The sequence below is a fragment of the Rhinopithecus roxellana genome, chromosome 13, assembly GCF_007565055.1.
Source record: "Rhinopithecus roxellana isolate Shanxi Qingling chromosome 13, ASM756505v1, whole genome shotgun sequence".
In the NCBI taxonomy this organism is placed as follows: Eukaryota; Metazoa; Chordata; class Mammalia; order Primates; family Cercopithecidae; genus Rhinopithecus; species Rhinopithecus roxellana.
In genome coordinates, this window is record NC_044561.1 from 54,073,536 (window position 1) to 54,098,089 (window position 24,554).

The window sequence follows — 24,554 nt, forward strand, 5'->3', positions numbered from 1 at the left end:
AGCTCAGTCGGTCTGAAATAGACACACTAAAAGTCATAAATGGGAAGGCGTGGGTGGAAAGTCTTGCAGCAATTGGAAAGCCATTCCTCCAAAGACGTGTTACAACTTAAAAATATTTCAACTTCTGAATGATTTCTTTATACACCTGCTTAAGTCAGTGACATTATTCAGCCTTAACACTTTAATCCAAGTTTTATTTTGTCACCAAAATGTGAGTTAAGCTAACTTAATCATTTGCTAGACTGACTGGCACAGTAATGACTAACTCTTAGCTTGTGTGAAGACTAGTGGTTCAGTTTTCTAGTTAGCAAAATACATAAGCCGATGCACTGAGGATTATTCAGTTCCATGCATACTGTTGGAATCATTTTGTGATTCAGACAAAAACACACAACTATAAAATCATATATCTGTACAGGTCTGACTCAGTTCAGACACATTTATTTAGGGATTATCAGTTTTACAGAATACAACGGGTCGCTATTACTATTTTGGTTGTTCAGACTTGCCTAAAGCACGTCACTGTGCAGTTTGATATGATGGTGGATTTTCAAGCGGTTTATACCCTCCTAGAGTACTGCCTTATAAGGGAAAATGACTGTGTCAGGGTGGCAGTGTGATGGACGAGAGGGCCCGGAGGCCTGGAGTGTGCCCCAGCCTAGCCAGGAAATAGGCATTTGACCCTGGGCAACGAATTGATCCTCCCTGGGTCTCGGTTTCTGCATCTTACAAACCAGACTTGGTCTCAGCCATCAACTCTCTGAAGTTTTTTCCAGTTTTAAAACCCAGTGTTTCATTTTCTCATTTCTGAGCACCAAAGGCAAGAAAATCGTAGTCAAAGACACCACGACTTCCATTGACAGCACTGGGATTGATTTTATACCTTGTTGTCAACCAAAAGCGCCAGTGTAGGGCAGCAGTGATCAGGGATGCCCGCAGGAGACCAAGCCTTCCAGGGCCAGGGGACCTGCTACTTATTTATTACACACTTAATGACGTGCCAGACATTGTTCTAAGTGCTTGGGAGACGTTAACAGAGGGAGGCCCAGAGGGGCCCACAGGTGGCCTGCTAGGGAATGGCTGGGCTGGGATTTGACCCCAGGCAGTCTGGGCCCACAGGCTGCCCTTCAGAGGTGAAGACGGTAGCCCTGCCTGGGTACCATGTCTTCATGCCCACAGGGAGTGCAAGGGACAAAGGAGGCTGACAACAAGCAGAAGGAATTAGAAAGGAGTATTAGCAAACGTTTTTGACCACCAGCAGAACACCCTATCTGCCATTCCAAGGAATCTCAGAGAAGAGACTAGACACTGGCCAACGCTTGCATCATCTGGGTCCACCCTGATGGAGCGGAAGGCAGCTCCATGGTCCCACATCTGCCCAGGATTCTTGGTAGCTGGGCCAGCCTGCAAATGGGCAAGGTTGGTCAGATTTGGAGGTGGGCGGAAGAAGGGGTTAAGCTTATCAAGTCCTTGACCCCAACATATATCAGTGAAATAGCCACCACTGCCAGACACCCACCATGAATAGTCAGCAGGCCAGATGCAGGCAGCAGCTCACACATGAGGAAATGATTTCTATCTCTAGGTTCTTTCTTTTCTTCTTCCACTCCTCACCAAAGTCTCACTGTGCATGTGATTTTGACTGAACTGTGTACTTCACTTTTACTTCTCAAGGGCATGGACTAACTAAGCCTTATTCATATTTACTCTGTGTTCGCTAAGTGAACAAATGATGCACTTCGGACCAAATGACGTCGTTTAACTTGCAACTGGAAACCACCACAAACTGCCTGTCAACTATTGATTTGTATTTGAAGCTAAATACAGACCATGTTTCTAAGAAGATGTTTTTGTGTGTTTTCTTTTTAAAGGATGACTTCGTAAACTAGCTAATCATGTCTCATAATTATGTCTGGATCCTAAAGAACTCTTTTCCTGCATTTTACTCTCTAGATATTTCATGTTTGTAACGCATATATTCTACCGTAATGTCCCTTTTCCTCCTCTCCTCTGTGAATGTCCCTTTTTCTTAAGGACATTGCTCATAACTCAGTCCGCCACAGTGCATCTGATCACTCCACCCTGTGCACCTTCTGACTTTTAATTTCCTTCTAACACCCTCGACTTTTGATCTCCAAGCACAAGGGCTGCACTTTTATTAGGTTTAATTTACTGTAAAGCTCATTGTTCCCTGTGAATCGCACCATAATAGTCAATGAATAATCACTGGCTTCAGCCAGACTGCTTTTTAATTCTGCTGAGTAACTGGAAAGCCAACTAGTATTAAGAACAAAAATGTAGGGAACCCTGATACTGCCCCAGAACTAGAATAAGCCATTTTATTATGAACATGTGACTGCCCAGGTGCAGAGGTGGATCAGCTACAGGGCAGCACCCAGGAAAAGGGGTCTGCTTGGGGGAGCCCCAGACTCCTTGGAAGGGGAAATAGGGAGGACCAGGGACCTGGGTGGGAGGCAGGAGATGGGCTTACGATGACTCCAGCACACAGGCCCAGCTTCCTCTTCCCGCAGCCTCCCCACCCTCTTCAGCTGTGCCGTTTGGTCTTCCAGCCAGGATACCCTTCCCAAGGCTTTCACACGTTTAAACCCGTGAGGGGCGGGATTTGTGTGTGTGTGTGTGTGTGTGTGTGTGTGTGTGTGTGTGTGTATGTGTGTGTATATGATAGTTTTTTCAGAAAGTTTTTAATAAAATCCTCCCTGAGGGGAGCTTGGAAAAATATTCTTAATAGCTAGATCATTTTGAGTCCTTCTCTACCATGTACTCAACACTCACAAATTCTGCAGATTTGGTTCTATGTCATTCATCACAGTCTTAAGGACATCGGTTCCATAATCATCCCTTATTCTGTAGAGGAAGCCCAAGGTTAGTAAGCAGAGGAAGGCTCCACTGTCGGGAACCGGTGGTCTTCAAACTCCTGTGCTCCTCTTTTGATATCTTTCTGCTCATATATATTGGAAACAGTCCAGCATGAACAAATCACCACCTCCTAGCCCCCAACCTGTGCCAGCCCTGAAAGAGAAAAGATGTCTCCACTCAGGGAGCCCCTCAGCGACTCAGGGAGCCCTGGAGCACCTGGCACTCAGCACCTACGAACACCAGGGCAGGCATGGTGGGACAAGGCAGTCTGCTTGAGGCAAGCGAGCTTCAGGAAGTAGCTGAGCTTTGGGGAGCAGTTGTCTACACCCAACTTCTCAGGGCTGTGCAAGTAGTCTGAGGGAGAAAGACCCTATATTAGCTGAAACTGCAGCCCAGATGAGTCAGTATTTTATGCTACGGTTTTTTAAAAAAATAGTAACATACTCTTCACGTCTCCATGGTAACTTACTATGGATCTGTATTCCATTTATGGAACTCTTTCTTGACCTAGCTGTGTTCTCCAATCTGGGCCTGAATATACACTGAGAAGCCATCAGAATCAATTCAGTCTCCAAGAAATATCACTTCCCCTATACGTGATTGTTTCAGCGGTATAGATTCTGAAGGTCGCTCATGCCACACTGATACCTGGAGACCTTCAGGGACCCAGAAACATTAAGGTGCACCGATACCTCATTTATCTGGATAACTCTAGACCCAGAGTCGCCATGGAAACCGAGAACCCTGAGTTAAGGAGAAGCTGGGCCATTCCTCTCCCTTCCCGGTGGTGCCGCAGTCCTTGAGATGTGAGCAGCTTTCAGCCCCGTGGCCTCGCTTAAGCTGGGCTTTCCTATTTCATCCACAACTTCAGGAATCTAAACTTTCCTGCAAAATATTGAGCATGTGACCTGAGTCTAAACAGCCATGGACTCAAGCACCTTCTGATAAAAATGGAAACCACAGTGTGGGGGGTGGTTTTGGCCATGGGTTTGGGAGCCAGATAAACTCAGGTTTCCACCGTGAATTTCATTGATCTGACCTGGCAGGTTATTCATCCTAAGGTTCAGTTCCCACCTGTGTAAAGTAGGAGCCATAAGTCTTCCGAGAGTGACGATGATGTGCGTGGAGTGCCCAGCCCAGAGGGAAGCGCGGCCAAGGCTGGTCACTATCTGGGCACCGCTCAGCTCCAGAGGGCGCCACTCCCGCGGGATCGGGGCTTCCCGGGAGCAGCGCGGATCAGCACCACAACTCGGGGACACAGACGGTGCCCGTTTTCTACAGGCAGCGCCTCATTTGGAGCCTTTTTGTGATAGAATGATCATTAGTCCTAAACCCATTCGGAGGTTCAAGAATGGGGTCGGCTCAACTTCAGAGCCTTATTACCCAAGCCCGGCTGCCCCTCGGTGCCACCAGCACCACTGCTCCGTCCCTGCGGAATTCCAAAGGCAGGTTTGGCGTTAGGGCCTTGGCTCTGGGGAGGACGCCGAGCGCTCCACGGGAAGTCTCCGCCCGGCTCCCAGGGCGCACACTCGCACGCACGTGGGGCCGAGGCCCTGGTCCCCGGGCCTCAGGGCCAGCAGGCGAGGGACCCAGCCGAGTGACAGCAGGCGGCGGAGGGAAGGCTGGACCGGAAGAAGCCAGCTCCGCCCCGCGCTCCCTCGCCGCCTCCGCCCTCTTCTTCTCTCCACTCGTGCGCTCCCTCTCCTCTCCCTCCGCTCCCCAAACCCTCCTGCAGCCCCCTTCCCTCTCCTCCCGCTTCTCCCCCTCCTGCCTACCTCCCTTCCCCTCCTCCTTTCTCTCCTCCCCTTCCCTCCCCTCTCTCTTCTCTCCTCCCTCCTTCCCTCCCTTCCCCTCCCCTCCCTTCTCTTCCCCTCCCCTCCCCTCCCCTCGGCCGTCCCTCCTACCTCCTCCCTCCTCCCCCCGCTCCTGAAGAGCGCGCCGCGTCGGGGACCGGCCGGTTACTTCCTCCAGCTACTGACGAGTGAGGTGTCGCTCCAGCCCAGAGCTCCCGGAGCCGCCCGGCCCGCGTCCGGCCTCCCCGAACGTCTCTGGCCCGCGCCCTCGCCCTCGCCCGACGCGCACCGAGCAGCCGCGGGCCCTGAGCAGTCACTGTCCCGACCGCGCGCCGGCCCTGCCCGCAGCGGCGCGGTAAGAGCTGGGCCCCGGAGAGCGGCCCGCGCGCGGCTCCAGTCCCAGGGAGGGTCACCCGGGGCCCGGGGGGGAGGTCGCGGCGGGCACCGACATGCAGATCTCGGGGCACTGCCGGGGGTGCAGATGGGGGTGGTGGCTGCTCCGAGGACTCTAGGGGCGCGCGTCTGAGTTCCGCACCGGCTCGTTTTCCGGTTGTGGAGTGGCCTCCGGGGCTGGCGGGGTCGGCCGGGGTCCCTGCGTGCTAGGGCCGCTGTCTTGGGGGTCGCCGAGCCGCGGGCGCGGCCAGGGCGCGCTGGCCTGTTTCGCTCGCTTTTGTTTTTAAAAGGAAACGCGGCCTGATAGGGGGTCCTGCCCAGTGGGTGTCCCGGCGAACATGATTTCGCGAACGGGAGTGGGGGCACAGGAGAGGGTGTCCGAGGTGGCCAGGCGCCCCGGCTTTGAGGGTGACATCCTGGAGCGGCGCCGGGCCCGGAGGATCTGGGGCGCCTAAGACACCTGGAGGCTGCGGCACCGCGGGAACCTGCGGGGCGCGGGGTGTTATGATCACCTGCTCGCCGCGTCCAGGGCCCGGCATGGGGACCCCTCGGTTCTGCGAGGAGAGCATGGGGAACCTGTCGGAAATAGGATCTGGCTGGGCTGCCTTTATTTTCTCGTTCGCACAGCATTTGAATGAAGGGGTAACTGAGTGTTTGCTTGTGTGTGTTTGGGTTGCGTGTGTGTTATCCTATTTTATTTTTTACGGCAGAAGACCTTTTATGTTAGCCTGTACTCAATTTCAGGATAGCCTAAAATAGTAGTTGACGTGCTAGTTATTTACAAAGTAAAGAAATGAGCAGTCCCTTTGGAGATAGGAGTAATTTGTTTTAATTCACCAGTAAGAGATTATATTTGTTCCATACAATGGAAGCTCCTGTGCGTTATCTGCCTGCCCACACCACCACCAATCAGGGAGATAAATCTCCACGTTAAGCTTTAGTAAAATTCTGAGTAGTAGCGCAGTACAGTAAATGTTAGCACCGACCATCCGCAGGGAAATGTTCAGATACTCATTTCTGGGATTAGTCGTTCATCTCTCTAAACTGATCGCCTTCAGAGCGAAAAAAGCAAACTACCTTCAAATGTGTGTTACAAGGTTGTGGTTTTTTTTGTTGTTGTTTTCAAATTTATCAAAATAATCTGACATAAGTGATTTCTTGTTCCAATAAGGGTAGTAATTCTTGTTTTTAAATTCTCAGCTGTTACATTTCTGCCCTTTATCTTTTTTTTTTTTTGGTTCAAAAGCAGCGATCCATCAGCAACAGCAAACTTGAAATTGATTTATGCGGAAAAACTTGGCTTGTCTGCCACCTAACAAGCCCTATTGAGTAAACTAAGGAAGCTTAAATTTGATTAGTTGTGTGTCTGCCTGAAACCATTTAGTAGAGCACTTTAATTTTGCATGGTTTTTACAAAACTCATTAAAAGCTGGACAACAAATGAATTATATTCTGTAGCTAGTAATTACAGCTCTTTATGTGGGAGTGGTAGGCTGCCTTTTCTCCTGGTATTTGTACACAAAAGCTGGGCAGAGTTTTTCCACTGCCTTCCACATTCATTTTCTGTCCATCTCAGAGAAGCTGAAAAACAGAATCAAGTCAGCAAGCAGTCTGCAAGCCTAAGGAAGAAAAAGAGCTGATCCATCCGGCTCTGGATGGATAACTGGCAACACCCAAGATGTCTATGATTTTACCCTTCTGTTTGAGGCTTATTTCTTTAATCAACAGGTACCAGGGCTTATATCATGCAGATAGATGACATAAAGCTCTAGAGGAAGGAGCATTTCACATTGGAAGGAGTAGTGAGAAGGGCCTGATCTGATAATATCAGGATGGGGTGGGAAGGGTCCATTCCTCATCATTCATGTTCTCCCGGCAGAGGACTGCGTGAAGGACTCAGAATTTAGGACCATACTCAACTGGGGTTTAATCTCCACTTTGCCCCATAGTGGCCCCCCTGGTAGCTATGTGGATCCTGGGCACGTTGTCCGTGTTGCTGGGCCTCTGTTGCTTCACTGTATGACGTCTGCCTCTCAGGGATGCAGGAAGATTCAATTATGTAGGAGTGGATGGCCCCCCAGCACGGGGCTTAGCTCTTAGTAACTAGGCATTCTGGCAATGGCAGCCATCAGTAGGAGAGACTATTGATTGTTGAGTGAATATAAGTGACATAATCCACCAAGTGGAGATTCTGAGTGAATGCGGCCACTTTGGATCCAAGACTGCTGCCCTTCTCTGTCCTCCCATAGGACTATTATTTATTGCCAGTGCTGACCAGCCTTTGTTGGCTACCGTGATCATTACCTGCACTCCGAGGGTTTTAACAGAATTTTCTGATGCCTCTGGCTTCACCTGCTGCCTTTTAGCCAAGAGGGGTCTGTGTGTGTGTGTGTGTGTGTTGGGTGTGTGCTGGGTGGCAGGGCTCTTGGAAGGTCTGGTTTAGCCATAATGTTGATCGTAAAGAGAAAACAAGAAAATAAATGCAAATTAAATAGTTCTGTGCACATATGTTATTTTGCCACATCCAGTAAGTTCTATCAGTTGAATGTTGTCTTAATTGAAGTTCTCAGTTGTAAACAGTTAAGAGCACCCAGTGGAGGCTATGGAGCTGGGCTTAGAGCTTTGCTACCAGCCTTCAGTTCCATAGCCATGAACCTGGGAGGGCAAGGAATCGCCCTAGAGGTGAAGGCTACTCATCAGTGCTAACCCAAGGTCTCTGAAAATGAATTTTAGTTACTCTATTGTCTAAGTATCTTTCTTATTGACATGTAACTTAACCTGGCTGAACAATTACATTTTAGAGCCCCAAATAAGTTTTCAGTCTATTACGGCATTGTCCAATTATAAGCCTCATTGTAATAGCCATGGTAAAAAAAACAGTAAAGCAGGTAAAATTGATTTCAGTGTATTTCTGATTAACCTAATATATTTGAAATATTGTGTAAGTATAAAAATTATTGAGCTTTTTACTTTTTTCCACTAAGTCTTTGAGAGCTAGTGTGTATGTGTGGATTCGTACTAGCCACTGGTTGAGAGCTCTGTAACCACACATGGCAAGTGGGTACCATATTGCTTAGTCCAGGCCTAGTAGAAGATTACGACTCAGTCAGAGGAAGTAAGGCAGATCCATGCTTGGAATCAGTTCCTCTTGAAGAAGTGCACAGCCAAGCAACACACAAAGCAGAAATATTTTGAGCTCTGTATTCAAAGCAGGAAGATCTGGGACCATGTAAGGGGGGTTGGTGTTCAGTTCTCCCTTTGATCCCTTCCCTGGGTGTGTGCTTTGTCACAGCCTGGAGAGTGGAAGGGAAGAGGGGGGATTTCTGGACTCCTTTCCTGTCTCTGGAAATGGCCCCCTGCAGCTGTCCTGAAGCTCTCAGGTTGAGTGGATTGTGTCCAGAGCAGACAGGAGGTGGCCCACTGCCCCGCTGTACCCACCCAAGTGCTCACCTAAGCTGACCATGGAAATGTGACTGAAAAGCCTGACTCAGGCCCTCTTGCCCTGTTAACCCAGCAAGGAGGCTCTGACTAGCCAGCCGGCAAGTGACTTTTTCTGTGACATCTAAGTGGAGTTCAGTGGGGAATCAGCATTATTATTCAGTCACCAAAATAGCATATCCCGTTGTGATACTGAGAAATGCTTTCCTCTTGAGACCTTTGTGAGGACAGCCATTTAAATAAGAATTCCCTGCATTCAGTTTGGAATTACCTGTTAGCTGCAGAACAGCCAGGATCAAGTCTGGATGCCACCAATGATGAGTTCTTAGTGTACTTAATCCTTTGCCTCCTTGACTCTTTCTTTTTTTTTTTTTTCGAAGATGAATGATTTTGGAATCAAGAATATGGACCAGGTAGCCCCTGTGGCTAACAGTTACAGAGGGACACTCAAGGTGAGTGAGCAAGTCTTAATTTTTTTTAATTGGAAAACTCGATCTCTAGGAGGAAAGAAAAAAATGGCCTGGGTCCCAGAAAACTGATTGTAGCCCTAGCTTTTTAATTTATTGACTGTGTGACTACAGGCTATTTGCTTACTTGCTCTGGGCCTCGGTTTTCTGGTCTGCAGAATGGGTATCTTGATGTGTATTGTTCTTCTCCTCCACGATATGAAACCAAAGGCCTTTAGAGTTTGTTTTCTGAGGCTCCTACCAGGTGAAAATCCTATAACTCCCAATAAAACAGCTGGAGAGGCTGTCTCTACTGCCTTTTCTGTCTATCCAGGAGTTTCCTTGATGGATGGGAAGCTGTTTAAGAACTGAAATGAGAGAGAAGAGGCAGACAGACCCAACTGCTGCAGCTCCTATCAGAAAGGGCAGCAGCCATGGAATTGTAGGTAGCCTGTTACTGGTGCAGAGAACAAGCAGGCCTACTTATGTTAAAGCAAAAACCAGATGAAAAATGAAAGCACCCTCTCTGCTGCATAAACATTTTATGTAGCTTCTATCATCATTCCTTTTGGGAACATTCTTTAGTAGCACAAACTGGTAATTTCCCACTTGTCTTCTCCAAATATGACAGCAAGATTTGATTGTTTTCAGCATTATGTAGTAAACATGTTTCAGAAGCATGATTTTAAAATTGGCCTCCTCAAAGCTTAGCGTCTTGCATAATGATGATGTACGTCTCTGGCATATTGCATTTTCCTTTGTATGTCATTATTGAGGTTATTTGTCTGATGTGACCCAAAGAGCTAAAACTCAGCACAGTCCTTTCTGCAGTATTCTAAAGGTCATCAAACTTCAGCCTAGTGAGTTTGCTTGTTTGATTTGGCCAGACATTTTAAGCATGCCAGAGGTGGTACAAGAAATCATGGTATTAAGTTGAAACCACACCCCTAAGAAAAATGCTTCTATTAATTCAAATAATTCGACGATGCTTATGCAGTTTCGGGATATGGAAGAGAAACAGTCGTTGCTGAAATTGATGTGTTGAAATAGGAAGCACAGATTTGTATTGTCTTTTGGCTTCCTGGCTTTAAAAAAAAATAGAATTTACAGTTAGGAAAGGCATTTCTTCGTCGCCTGGGCAATGCTTGTGGGAACTTTAAAAGTTTATTGGAGGTTTCATCAAAATTAACTCTGCTCTAAAGTAGTTTATAAATCCAGATGAGTAATTTGCACTTGCCCGATTGATTGGTTTTCCTGGTAGATCTCAGGCAGTTGGTCATTATTGACTCGGATTTTTTTTGGGCTGGGCTCCAGCCTCTGCCTGCCCTGTTTTGTAATGCGTCATTCATTGTTCTGCATTTGTAAAAAGAAAGCGGGTAACCGATTTTATTTGTAAATGTGTTACACATTTTCTTATTGATGACTCAACAGATGGGTCATTGTATTACACATAACATGGGATTTCCAGCTTATGTTGGAAACATATAGTCTTTCTTCACGTGTTCCTCAACAATTTAGGCGATGATGAATCCAGACATTATCTGTTACTTACAAATGAGTCTTATATTAAAAGCTATTTCTTTCATAAATGTAAGATGATCAGAAATGGACGTCGTGTAAGGTTTTATCTTTCTATGTGTCTCTCCTCTTCTGCAGATAGTTTAGTTTAACTTTAAATCTATTTCCTTTGGAAATCTTTCCCCTTAGTAGGTGATTTGGGTTTTTTTTGTTTTGTTTTGTTTGTTTTTTGGTTTTTGGTTTTAAGCAACAAGGTCCTTATCTGTTGCCCAGACTGAAGTACAGTGGCTTGATCGTAGCTCACCGCAGACTTGAACTCCTGGGCTCAAGTGATCCTCTGGCCTCAACCTCCTAAAGTACTGGGGTTACAGGCATAAGCCACCCCACCTGGCCGGGGGGCGGGGAGGGGGGGTTCATTTTTAAGACACTTTACTTTTTATAAAATGAAACGTTAAGGAATTTTGTCATGTGTTACTATTTCCCAAACCATTGGAATTGATGTGGAAAAGCATCTCTAGTTTCAATTAAATTGTTTCATGGCAAACATTTCAAAATAAATGCTTCCAAAGATAAAGTAGTGTATTTCATTGTTTGACTTTCAGTTTTTATCCGGTCATTTGCCTTTTAACTGCATTGTGCTCAGACAGCCTTGTCAAGGGTCATTTTTCTTACACACACAGCCTCACTGAATTTTTCTCGATGTAACAGGAGGGTCAGGTGTTTGGTAAAGGGGTCTCTGAGGCTCCTCTTGACACCGTTTTAAGATTCTGTTATTTTTAGATTTGTGTATTTAATATATTAACTTAAGTAGATTAGACCACTAAAATAAATTCCCAGTCACTCTGACTCTGTGAGGTTACTTAAATAAATCCATAGTGGCTGGGCACCGTGGCTCATGCCCATAATCCCAGCACTTTGGGAGGCCAAGGCGGGTGGATTACAAGAGGTCAGGAGTTTGATACCAGCCTGGCCAACATGGGGAAACCCCATCTCTACTAAAAATACAAAAATTAGCCAGGTGTGATGGCGGGTGCCTGTAGTCCCAGCTACTCGGGAGGCTGAGGTAGGAGAATCGCTTGAACCCAGGACATGCAGGTTGCAGTGAGCCAAGATTGCACCACCGCACTCTGACCTGGGTGACACAGTGAGACTCTGTCTCAAAAAATAATAATAATAATCCACAGTAAAATAGAATCATTTCAGTCACTTTGACCGTTTTACAAGTCTGTTTTGAGGACTGACTGGTGGATTCCATGTTTGCTTCAAAATTGCCAGTTGAAACAGGGAATATTGGTAGGATTACCCACGGACCACTTTTACAATAGGTCATTAAATCAGTTTAAATATTGTATTTCCATTTTCTTTTCCATCTGTTTTTGCAGCGCCAGCCAGCCTTTGACACCTTTGACGGGTCGCTGTTTGCTGTTTTTCCTTCTCTAAATGAAGAGCAAACACTGCAAGAAGTGCCAACAGGCTTGGATTCCATTTCTCATGGTAATTTGTTCCTCAGACTTGACAAATTGTGCCCGATTTTCCTAAGTAGTCCTGTTAATAAAGAGATGACAGTTCCTAAGTGAGAAATGTTGATATCTGGAACCTTTGCTATGAATAACCAGAAGGCAGGTTTTCATTTGTATCAACTTGGTGATTCTAATGTGGATTCTGAGGTCTTGACTGCCAGACATCCCCCAGTGAGCTGCTGTTAGAAAACTGCAGGGGACCCCTGAGCTGTCCCTCCTGGATATTTTCAACATTAACAAGCAGGTCCTCATCTCCCTCCTCTGCCCTGGAAAACAGACGGAAGAGTAGACATTAAAACACACCCAAACTTGTAATTTGGGTTTGCATCATTAGTTAAATCATCTCCCCTGCCCTGAGTTTTGGGGGCAACACATTGTTCTTTGTAATCCTCACCCATCTGTATTTCTTTCTGTAGTTCTTCGTGTCATTGTTTATTCTTCTTAAAGGAATAGCACGTCAGATAATGTTCGCACAATTACTGTGACACAGCTATTAGTTGGAAATGTGCCAGAGATGACTGTGTCATATGAAGTAGGTGCCGAGAATACAGACCAGAAAATTAATTAAAACGCACACACTGGCGTACGCGTAACACTGCATGGCAGCCATTTATCATTCTTGAAATTGCTGAGGGTGTCTGCAGAAGATTGTTTTCAATAAAAATGGAAGGTGTGGTTCCATTACCGGGCTAAGTGCGGCACATTCATGTCACACTCACTTCTCAGCTCCATGCCTAGTTTAACGGAAGTAACTTCCAAATGGTACAGTCCCTTCAGCCTTTTGACCAGAAACCATGCAATTCTTTTCATTGCCTACAATTTTAAAATAGACTTAGCAGGTTTCCCTACGCACGACTGCTTTGTGACGCTTTGCAAAATAGAATCAAATTTGAGTTTTATGATTTTTTTTAATAAGTATAGTTCTGAGACATATATTTTCTCAATTGTAGTCAGAAAAGTTTTTTGTTAATAGTTACACTGTTTTAAGGAATCATGCCAAGGTGTGAGATCAAAATTGTTCTTTTCCAAAAACTAAGATGTCTCTCCTAAACCTCCACCTGATATCACCAACTTGAAGTCCTAATATCCCCGTGGGGGCTTTCCTTCCAGACTCGGCCAACTGCGAGTTGCCTTTGTTAACCCCATGCAGCAAGGCTGTGATGAGTCAAGCCTTAAAAGCTACTTTCAGTGGCTTCAAAAAGGAACAGCGGCGCCTCGGTATTCCGAAAAGTAAGTACTGCTTTCCTGAGCCTGCACTGGGTGAGAAGAACCAGCTTGAGAGCAGTTGTTTGATCTTGACTTGTTTGTTAAGCTTTTGCTTGGGGTATTCTGCAAAGAGTAGCATAGATGTCGTTAACCTGAGCCAGTTTCTGTTTCACCCCAGTCAACCGAAGACTTGATCCAGAACTCAGTAAATATATAGTAGAAGGACACGTTACTGGTGTCTTGGAATGTGCCTGGTCATGGCAGAATAGTGACGTGTCATCATGGTATCTTGCTTATTCGTGGGTTCTGGTATATGTTGGGACTTGGTGCATAAATTAGGGATGACAGTGGTCTCACTACCTTTCCATTGTTTTTACCTCACATGTTCTATCTTTTCTTTTCTCCTGGTAGACCCCTGGCTGTGGAGTGAGCAACAGGTATGCCAGTGGCTTCTCTGGGCCACCAATGAGTTCAGTCTGGTGAACGTGAATCTGCAGAGGTTCGGCATGAATGGCCAGATGCTGTGTAACCTTGGCAAGGAACGCTTTCTGGAGCTGGCACCTGACTTTGTGGGTGACATTCTCTGGGAACATCTGGAGCAAATGATCAAAGGTACCAGCTGAATGTCTTGCTTCTCCTTGTCCAGGATGAGCTATGGCCAGGAAGACTGATTGGGAAAGTCACGTGGGTGTTCTTCAACCTTAGGGTTGCCACTTGTAATGACATAGAGTACCTTGCCTCAAAATGCCACTCAAGTGAGTCAGATACATGGCAGTGATTATAGATCTTTATCCCACTTTATGTGAGTGTATGTGTGTGTATAGCATCAGGTATAGCCACAAGGCAGTAGCCTTAGTCACTAAATTGTTCTCTATTGCTGGCTGTATTCATCACGGGAGTCCATGTTGACTCACATATGTAGGACAGGCAAGAATTCCCACGTCTTCTGAGCTCACCTTACAGAGCTAAAAGATATGGCAGCCTCAATGAAAGGGAGCCTTTACTTACATAAACCCTATAAATTCTACATAAATTTTCCTACGTCCAAATGGAACGTATTTTGGATGTTGAGGATTGTTGAGGGGGGTGGGGTATGTTTTTAAACAAGTGAGAAATTGATATATATTTACACTCTATCGTCTTGTACAGAAACTGGCCATTGATCAGTAGAAATCTCACCAAATACAGAGAAAGTCTTGATTCAAAACTTAAAATAGCAGGGAGACCAATGTTTAAAACACATTGAGTTAAAAAAGAAAAGAAGGCCAGATGCAGTGGCTCACACCTGTAATCCCAGCACTTTGGGAGGCCAAGGCGGGCAGATCACTTGAGGTTAGGAGTTTAAGACCAGCCTAGCCAATGTGGTGAAACCCCGTCTCTACTAAAAATACAAAAAATAAAAATAATAGCTGGGCACAGTGGCACATGCCTGTAATCCCAGATACTTGGAAGGCTGAGGCAGAAGAATCCCTTGAACCCGGGAGGCAGAGGTTGCAGTGAGTCAAGATCACACCACTGTACTCCAGCCTGTGTGAGTGAGACTCTGTGAAAAGAAAGAGAGAAAGAAAGAAAAAGAAAGAAAAGGAAGGAAGGAAGGAAGGGAGGGAGGGAGGGAGGAAGGAAGGAAGGAGAGAAAAGAGAAAGAGAGAGAGAGAGAAAAAAAAGAGAGAGAAAGAAAAAGAAAGAAAGAAAGAAAGAAAGAAAGGAAGGAAGGAAGGAAGGAAGGAAGGAAGGAAGGAAGGAAGGAAGGAAGGAAGGAAGGAAGGAAGGAAGGAAGGAAGGAAGGAAGGAAGGAAGGAAGGAAGGAAGGAAGGAAGGAAGGAAGGAAGGAAGGAAAGAAAAGAAAGCACGTTTATAGAATTCAGGGAACTAGTCCTCACCTGACTGATTTTAAACACACTGAATTTCAGCATCAACTATAGACTCAGAATCTCAAAACCACCTAGGATTCAACAGCTAACTTTTTTCAGTTACCGCTTCTGAGGGCCAGGGAAACTCATTTTTAAAGACCCTCATTTTTTCCGAACTTGGACAGGGCTTTTCTACCAAGTTTCTGGTGATCTGTTCATTGGCAAATTGGGCCTGTTTTGCCATTCCTCGGGCCTGTGAGTTTGTGTGTGTTTGGGTTTCCAGGTGCACGTATACTTTGTAATATATTCGTATTAAGTATGTATACACGGTGCACAAACCTTTTCCCTTTCAAAGTTCTTGGGCAGTTAGCCATCCCAGACTCCCACAGCCCTGGAGACCTCCTACACCCTGGGGAAGTGTGCAGGTTTGGAAGCAATGGGACTGTAAGCTTCACGGGGGCAGACACCATCCATTTTATTAATTTCCTGTGTGCAGCCTCTGGTACAGATGGCATTTCATAAATACTTAACTGTTTCTTGAATGCATGAATGAATTCAATACACCATCTGGACCTTTTGCAATAGAAAATGTAATGTTGCCAATGACATCATTCATTTTGGAAAATTTATTTTAGTAATTAGAAAAATGGGTTGCTTTCTCTCGTTCTTTGAAAAAGACAGGCAGGGACGTGGAGCACCATGAGATGAAATGTGAAGCACTCCATGCATGTCATCATTCTAAAATTATCATCTCACAGGAATTCAGAAAGTCGGTTTGTTCTTGTGTAGTTTTCACCGACACCTGCCCTCCTATGTCTCCTGTGTCTGCTTTTCAGAAAACCAAGAAAAGACAGAAGATCAATATGAAGAAAATTCGCACCTCACCTCCGTTCCTCATTGGATTAACAGCAATACAATAGGTCAGTCCGACTGATTCTGCCCTTAAGAGCTTGGTCTTCAGTCCTCCCAGTAGACTTGGACTCTCTGCTCTAGGCTCCTAAGGGGCCACCTAGACCTGTGTGTGTCTCTTATGGTGGCCACACGTGGGTGGTTGAGCTATAAGCTGTTGAAATGTGACTGGTCCACATTGAGATGTGTAGGAAGAGTATAGTCATGCACACCAGATTTGGAAGTCTTAGTATGAAACAGAGAATATAAAATGTCTCCCTGACAATTTTTAACGTATCGATTACATATTGAAATGATAATTGCTACATGAGGCCAAGTAAAATAAGAAAATTAACTTCACCTGTTTCTTTTTGCTTTTTTCATATGGCCACTAGAACATTCACAATTGCTTAAGTGGCTCACACGATCTTCCATAGGTCAGCACTGTTAGTGCTAGTCCAGGCAATTCTTAGAGCAAGGAGCAGAACGAAGTAAGCTGGTTACCGCAGTCACCACCTGTTGGTCTAGTGTAGCAAACAAGAGGCGGCGGGCACAGAGTGTGTGGGAAGCAATTTGTAAACTGGCTTTGAACTTGGGAGCTTAAAGAGCTGTCATGGAATCTAGGTCCTTTCTTCCGATTGCTGGTACTGGGGAGGACACGTGGTCTGGCCAGGCCAGCGTGGGAGGGCTCCTCGGAACAGCAGGCTTGGGTGGTGCTAGTCCGGCCCAGTGTTTTCTTTCTGGTCCCAGCTCTTCACCATTCAGACCCAGTGAAGCCCACCTCTCTGCCCCACTGGGGGCTTCCTGCTCAGGGGGTCTTTCTGAACGTGGTATAGTGACACACCCTGTGCCTGCCTGAGCCTGAATCAGAGTCAGAGAGCTTCCTTCCCTCTCCAGAAAATAAATTATTCTGCAATGAACAGAGACAGGAGCAGTGTGATGAAGGAGCAGAAAGCAGATGGGCCGTGCCTCAGCACACGGGGTTCGTGGCCTGGTTCTGCTCCTTATGCATCACACAGTGCATGACACATCACTTGGTCTCTCTGAGCCTTACTCTCCTCGGAAGCTGCAAGAGCCAGTGAGCCCTGTCTTCCTGAGGGTCCCATGAAAGCACTAGGGTTGTAGAAATAGGAACATTGAGTCCTGCCTACAAAGGCTGCAGTCATTTTGGCAAAGGGCTGCTGGTGGAGAAGATGAAAGGTTTGAGAAGAAGGCTTGGTGACAGACCCCCACCAAAGGCCGGGTCTCCACTGAGGTTCTGCAGAGGGCTGGAGTGTGCGGAGTGCTCACCTGTGACTTGCTCTGAAGGGTTAGTTACTGTGGTAATACTGACTTTAAGAGCTCTGTCGTCCGATTGTTCTGTCCTAGGTTTTGGCACGGAGCAGACGCCGTACGGAATGCAGACACAGAATTACCCCAAAGGCGGCCTCCTGGACAGCATGTGTCCGGCCTCCACACCCAGCGTACTCAGCTCTGAGCAGGAGTTTCAGATGTTCCCCAAGTCTCGGCTCAGCTCCGTCAGCGTCACCTACTGCTCTGTCAGTCAGGACTTCCCAGGCAGCAACTTGAATTTGCTCACCAACAATTCTGGTAAGATTGGAAGCATCTTTCAACAAGGCTGTTGGTTTGATTCTGAGAACCCCAGAGCCGTCATGAACCTCTTAATAAATACTTCCTGGGTTCAGCCATTACAGAAGGAGGTCAAAGCCCATGTTCTAAGTGGATTTCCAACAAGCATACCCCTAATATGTTTCAGGTGCTGGCCCAGGTACTGCAGGCATTGAGTAAACAAAACACAGTCCCTGCTGTCACAGCCAGACTTCTCCACACTTTGGGATATTTATGGTGGTGATGCAGGAATCTGGCATTTCTTTTTATGGAGATGTAACATAAATACAGTGCACAAATCTCAGGTCATATGGCTGGTTGAATTTGTGTACGTATGTATACCTATGTAACAACCATCCAGATGGAGATAGAGAAGTTTCCAGTAACCTGGACGGTTCGTTCGTACCCCTTCCCATCAATATCATCCCCCCACAGAAGGGAACCATTCTGACTTTTATCATCATGGATTAGGTTTTGATTTTCTTGAACTTTACATAGATGGAATCATGCGGTATGTTTTCTTTTGTGTTTGTCTTTTACTCATCATGAGGTCTGGGATTCATGCATGTTGTTGGATGTAGCAGCCATGTGTTCTTTTTCATCGCTGTATACTATTCCATTATAAGAATTTTATTCATTCTACTGTTGATGGAAGATAGGATTTGTGTAGTATAGTTACCCTAAGGAATAGGCACCTGAGTAGAGAGCATTTTGAGAAGTCTGAGTGGTTCTACACCAGCAGGTGCATGATTGCACTGGTAGTGGTTGGTGATGCTGTGGTCGTGCCCAAGACCAACCGTGTCCTGGAGGAATCAAAGTATGTGCTTGGTTGTCTTTGCCAGGGACGCCCAAAGACCATGACTCCCCTGAGAACGGTGCGGACAGCTTCGAGAGCTCAGATTCCCTCCTCCAGTCCTGGAACAGCCAGTCGTCCTTGCTGGATGTACAACGGGTTCCTTCCTTCGAGAGCTTCGAAGATGACTGCAGCCAGTCGCTCTGCCTCAATAAGCCAACCATGTCTTTCAAGGATTACATCCAAGAGAGGAGTGACCCGGTGGAGCAAGGCAAACCAGTTATACCTGCAGCCGTGCTGGCCGGCTTCACAGGTGCGTGTGGATCTCCGGGAGCCTGGCCGCCCAGTCTCCTGGGTCCTGTCCCTTGTTTCCTTTCGAGCCACAGTACCACGTTCACCGAGGGTGTTTGTAAGCTTAGGTACACAAGTGCTCTACACTCCATGTTTTATGCATGGCTTACTGTATCTCTGAATTCGAAAAAAGCCACACTGGGTGGAATTTTCATGTACACAGAGCTCCGTGGAGTGAATGAAAATCGACAGGCCACTCCCTCCACCTGGGACGTTCTGTGGAGTAGTTGGAGCAGGGGGCGTGGCCTATGCAGTCTTCAGCTCTGACTCACCTACTCCAAGAATCAAAGAATGTAAACTGGCTTAGGGAGGGGCAGCAGAGCCAGTCTCAAATAATATGGGCACTGTTTACCTTTTCTTGCTTCTAAAATCTATCTACTCTTATTTTTGAGGTTTGGGTGAGAGCTATTCTAGGCAGAGGACAAATATTAAAGCTGCTTTTAGGAACAGATATTTCCAGTACTTTAGCGAAAATACTGGAGCTTTGTTTTCACTGACTTCGTGTGTCCTTAAATGTGCTTTTTTTTTTTTTTTTTTTTGACCATATGGAGCCACTGTGGATTGAAATTACCTAACTTAAAAAAATCTGATACGTTTAAAATAAAGATACTGAGGCATTCATTCTTTTCCTGTCGTCTAAGAACAACCAGCCACGTAAATGTATTAAAGTACACAGAAAGAGTGTGTGAAAGCTATTCTCGCTTTCATTATTGGGAGTTCAGGGCCTGAGAAGAATAAACAGCCGTAACGTTACTGTGGTTCATTTTAATAGTAACATAAGTTTCTGTTTATTGACTGCCAGCTCTGTGGTTAAGTAGGCATACAGTCCGTAGGACAGCCTGGCATGGAGGTGGTATGAGGCCATTTTACAGATAGGGAAATTGGCTCACAGGTAGACAGCTATCGGTAGTCACACAGCTCTGGTTCTAGAATGCCTGCCCCGTGCTTTACAGCAAAGTTTTATTGATAATGGCCATTGCGTTTCTGAGGAAGAGCTATTTGGTAGAAAGAGGTTGGGCTTAAGATCGGAAGATCTAGGCTTTTCTCCTCTTTGCTGTGACGGGGGTGTGATCCAGGACAAGGCATCTGGCCTCTGAGCCGCATCTTACCCCTCCTCTTTAGAACAGGACCACACTGACACTTGCTTTGCATGCTTCACCAGACAGAGGCTGTGAGGCAATGAGTGTGACCCCACGTGGCTGTTGAGTAAACCGGGCTCACATGAAGCAATTTACACATGATCATTTGGCAGGAAGGTGGCATGGGATCCCACGTATGACACGCCTCATTCTGTGATGAAACACCCCTTCAGCCACCCCCATCTCTGCCCCACTGGGTGTTTCTAGAAATACACCTTGAAGGTTTTTACATAAGGAACAATTAAACCAGATGGGGAATTTTAATGCCAAGAGTTGGTGGCCCTAAACTGTCTTCCAGAAAGAACAAACCTAGCCATCAAGGGGAAGGGTGTCTCGTCTAGTGACCTTATTTTCTAGGAGTAGGAAGTGCAGAGGAGGAACTCACATTTGGTGCCCAGCCCCATCCCATTAAAACACTTAGTACTGTCACCAACACCTTGAGTGCCACCCTTGAGTGTCACATCGGAACCCCATTCAGAGAGTTGGGTCTGCATTCCTAAGTCAGCATGTACAATTAGGATGGTTGAAGCCTTGCTGTATTTTACATCTGTGAAAGGGTATGATCTGTCTCCCTCCCTCTCCCCACAGGAAGTGGACCCATTCAGCTGTGGCAGTTTCTCCTGGAGCTGCTATCTGACAAATCCTGCCAGTCATTCATCAGCTGGACTGGAGACGGATGGGAGTTTAAGCTCGCTGACCCCGATGAGGTATGGCCAGAGCCCTGGGAAATCTCTGGGTTCAAAAACCTGATTTCCTGGTTGGGTTCAAAAATTCAGTTCTTTGGGCACAAAAAAAAAGGGTTCACCAGTACTAATGAGAATCTTTCTACGTGAGGCATCCTTGACTGTTGGGAAAATGGAAGTGGAGTCAGGCTTTGTGGATAAATGTGTATAGTGTTTTCTAGGTATGCTTCGTACAAGGGCGTCGCACAGATTTCACTGTCTTGATCAGTTGTCTGATCAAGAGGCCCAAGCTGCAAACTGAGGTTCTCTGCCAACCATCTGAAAATGCCTTAGGCAGGCTGTCCTTGTCCATTGGGGGAACAAGCCTCATGTGGCCCCAAGCCGGCTTTCTGTCTGCTCCTTAGCTGAGCCCAGCAGTGTTGACCCCAGCCCTGCAGGGTTAGAACCAGGAGCCCTGTCTAAAGGAGAAGGCCAAGGACAGGTGGGATACCAACCCCTCCAGAAAAGTATTAGAGAGAAGCCCTTGGTCTCTGGCACCAGAGAGCATAATCTGTCACCACTCCCACCCCGCCCCCAGTTCCCTTGGGAGACAAGCATTGAGGAATGAGTATATCACGCAGCTCAGAATCCCACCCGGCACCTGTTAACTTCAGTAGTTGGAATAGAATCCTGGAGGGTGGGTGACACCTGCGTTTCCCTTGTCTCAGGACCCTCCTGGTTCTGAACCCTTGGCTCCCAGGAGGTTTTGCTGAGCTGGGGCCAGAGAGCAGGGACCTCGCTCCCCGGTGGTTCTGCCCCATGGGGACACAGTGCCCCTGCCATAGGTACTCAGAGGTACTCCTAGGTAATCAAAAGATCCTCCTGCGGACCTTGTGTAGGTATCAAGTTCTCTCTAGAGTGAATGTGCCTCAGAATCATAATCAGGGAGGAATGTCATTCACTTTTTCTTCACTGACAAATTAAATTTAACTCTTTTCCATCCGTGTTCACCAAAGGTGGCCCGCCGGTGGGGAAAGAGGAAAAATAAGCCCAAGATGAACTACGAGAAGCTGAGCCGGGGCTTACGCTATTATTACGACAAGAACATCATCCACAAGACGTCGGGGAAGCGCTACGTGTACCGCTTCGTGTGCGACCTCCAGAACTTGCTGGGGTTCACGCCCGAGGAACTGCACGCCATCCTGGGCGTCCAGCCCGACACAGAGGACTGAGGTCGCCAGGACCGCCCTGAGCCGGCCCCAGGCTGGTGGACTGAGTGGGAAGCCCATCCTGACCACCTGCTCCGAGGACCCAGGAAAGGCAGGATTGAAAACGTCTAGGAAAGTCGCCAAGAAGCAGTGGCCTTATTGCATCCCAAACCACGCCTCTTGACCAGGCTGCCTCGCTTGTGGCCGCGACGGCACAGCTGATTCTACTCGTAGTGCTTTTACATGAAAATGGTCGAGAAAGAGGCACCGGGAAGCCATCCTGGCGCCTGGCAGGCCGTGGGACGGGATGGTTCTGGCTGTTTGAGATTCTCAAAGGAGCGAGCATGTCGTGGACACACACAAACTACTTTTAGATTTTCCTTTGCCTTTTGCAACCAGGAACAGCAAATGCAGAAACTCTTTGAGAGGGTAGGAGGGTGGGAAGGAAACAACCGCGTCATTTCAGAAGTTAGTTTGTATATATTATTATAATCTTATAATTGTTCTCAGAATCCCCTAACAGTTCTATTTAACAGAAATTGTATATTGTAATTTAAAATAATTATACAACTGTATTTGAAATAAGAATTCAGACATCCAAGGTTTTATTTCATTTTTCAGTAGCACATATGGAATTTTGCAAAGATTTAATCTGCCAAGGGCCGACTAAGAGAAGTTGTAAAGTATGTATTATTTACATTTAATAGACTTACAGGGATAAGTCCTATGGGGGGGGTCATCCCTGCTTTTTGTGCTTTTTTTTGTTTGTTTTGGGGGTTTTCTTGCCTTGGTTGTCTGGCAAGGACTGTACATTTGGGAGTTTTTATAAGAAACTTAAATGTTATTATCTGGGGTTATATCTGGCCTCTGCTTTCTCCTTTAATTGTAAAGTAAAAGCTATAAAGCAGTATTTTTCTTGACAAATGGCATATGTTTTCCACTTCTCTGCATGCCTTTAAGTCAGTTTATACACAAAATGGATTTTATTTTTTAGTTTAACTGTGTTTCTCCAACAGCTCACCTCTCCCTGACCACCCAGCCATTTCCTTCCTGTGCTCCACGTTCTTCTGTATGATTAAAATAAGAATACTATTTTTGGAAATATGCAACTCCTTTTCAGAGATCAGGAGGGATTTATGTAGCAGCTATTTTTACTGCAAAAGTAATTCACTGGAAAAAAAATGTAATTTGTAAGAAAGCTTTATTTTTATCTCAGCTCCATGTAAAGTTAAAGTTACTGTACAGAGCTGAAGGATGGGGGGGCGATGGGGGTCTTGATGAAACCTCTTGAACGAAGTACAGTTTGTTCCATCTTTGTGCACTCGTGTGTCTCAAACCATCTTAATAGCATGCTCCTCCTTTTTGCTCAGTGTCCACAGCAAGATGACGTGATTCTTATTTTCTTAGACACAGACTATTCTGAGGCACAGAGCGGGTACTTAAGATGGGAAAGAGAAAGCATCAGAGCCGTTCATTTGGAGAAAACGTTTTGATCGAGATGGAGACTTTTGTAGTCATTTCAAAAGAGCACCTGAGTCATGTGTATTCCTGGCCTTTGTAAATGACCCGGTCAAGTTGGTTTCAAAGTCCGACGGGCTTGTCTGTTTACTAGCTGTGTGGCCTTGGACCGGTGGCTGACATCTGTAAAAAATCCTCCTGTGATGCAACTGAGGAATCGGGTGGCCGGGCAAGCTGGGAAGAGCAAAGCCAGAGCTGCGATGCCTAAATACCCACAAAAGACCGTTCCCAGTATACTTAAGCACAGGATGTTTTTCTCAAGTGGGACGTATTTATCACTCGGACATCTGTTTATAATATAAACAGACATGTGACTGGGAACGTCTTGCTGCCAAAAGAATCCCAGGCATTGGCTCATTGTATGTGAGGTTGAACCACGTGAAATTGCCAATATTAGACTGGCTTTTATCTACAAAGAAGGAGTTTCATGGGGTTCGACCTAACAGTTATGGAAACTACAGTCCTTATAAACCATTGGCATGGTAATAAACAGATCTTAAGTATAAACATTTTGTAATTGGGCCTTTACTCTCTCAATAATAAAGTATTTTTGTTTATATAAACTCCTTGTGATAGTCCTCGTTCTTCCTCTCCACACCCAGCATGAAGGAGTTGGAGGAAGGATGTTAACCCCAGATCCATTCTCTACCCAAAACATCCCATCGTCAAGCGGCAAGTCTGTTTGACTGGTTTATACACAAGTGACTTAGAAGCCACAGCCCAAATTGGAATCAACTCTGAGCCCTTCCTAAAAGAATTCCCAAAAAGTACTCCTTCAAAGCAAAAACTTCTTTTAAGAAGGTGTTATAATAGAAAGATTCAAATGTCTTTGCCAGAAGCTTGGCAGAGATAACTGAGGAGAGATCCTAGGATGTTTATATTAAGTACACTAGAATTTGAGGTTTAAGTACTTTTGGAACTGAGAGAACACTGTCCCCTCAGTGGAGTCTGACATTGGTAAAGTGATGGTGGTCTTAGGACACCTATTTTCAAATTTGTTCTTTTACATGCTTCAAAATTAGTGAGTATGCCAAAAAGCTTATGTGGGTTATATTCATTGGTGTGCTAGAGCCAGCTCACTGTGTGCTCCCGAGAGCTACATGTCTCTTCCCACCACCACATCAGTAAAGGTAGCTTGAGATGGGGCATGATGAGAGTATTTACACCATGGGAATCAGCAGACACTACAAGTCAGGGCCTTTTCTTCCCCAGAGTGCTGATTGTTAAACATTTACCAGCACTCTACTGGTTATATCTATCAATGATTTCCATATTAGAAATTAAGGTAAATTTTAAAAGAATTCATTTAAAAATAATTTTACGTATTGGCATTAAGAGCATTTTTT

At 45.9% G+C, this 24,554-nt stretch overlaps 1 protein-coding gene across 1 annotated transcript; it reads left to right on the forward strand.

Annotated features, from left to right (window-relative positions):
• Window positions 1–4,752: 4,752 nt before the first annotated feature.
• Window positions 4,753–23,771, forward strand: ETS2 (ETS proto-oncogene 2, transcription factor). The gene is made up of 10 exons (XM_010368711.2): window positions 4,753–5,025; window positions 8,882–8,953; window positions 11,848–11,959; window positions 13,096–13,215; window positions 13,603–13,803; window positions 15,878–15,961; window positions 17,298–17,519; window positions 18,380–18,643; window positions 20,409–20,527; window positions 21,499–23,771. The coding sequence occupies exons 2-10, from the start codon at window positions 8,882–8,884 to the stop codon at window positions 21,712–21,714; spliced, it is 1,410 nt and encodes a 469-aa protein (XP_010367013.1). The 5' UTR covers window positions 4,753–5,025; the 3' UTR covers window positions 21,715–23,771.
• Window positions 23,772–24,554: the final 783 nt, after the last annotated feature.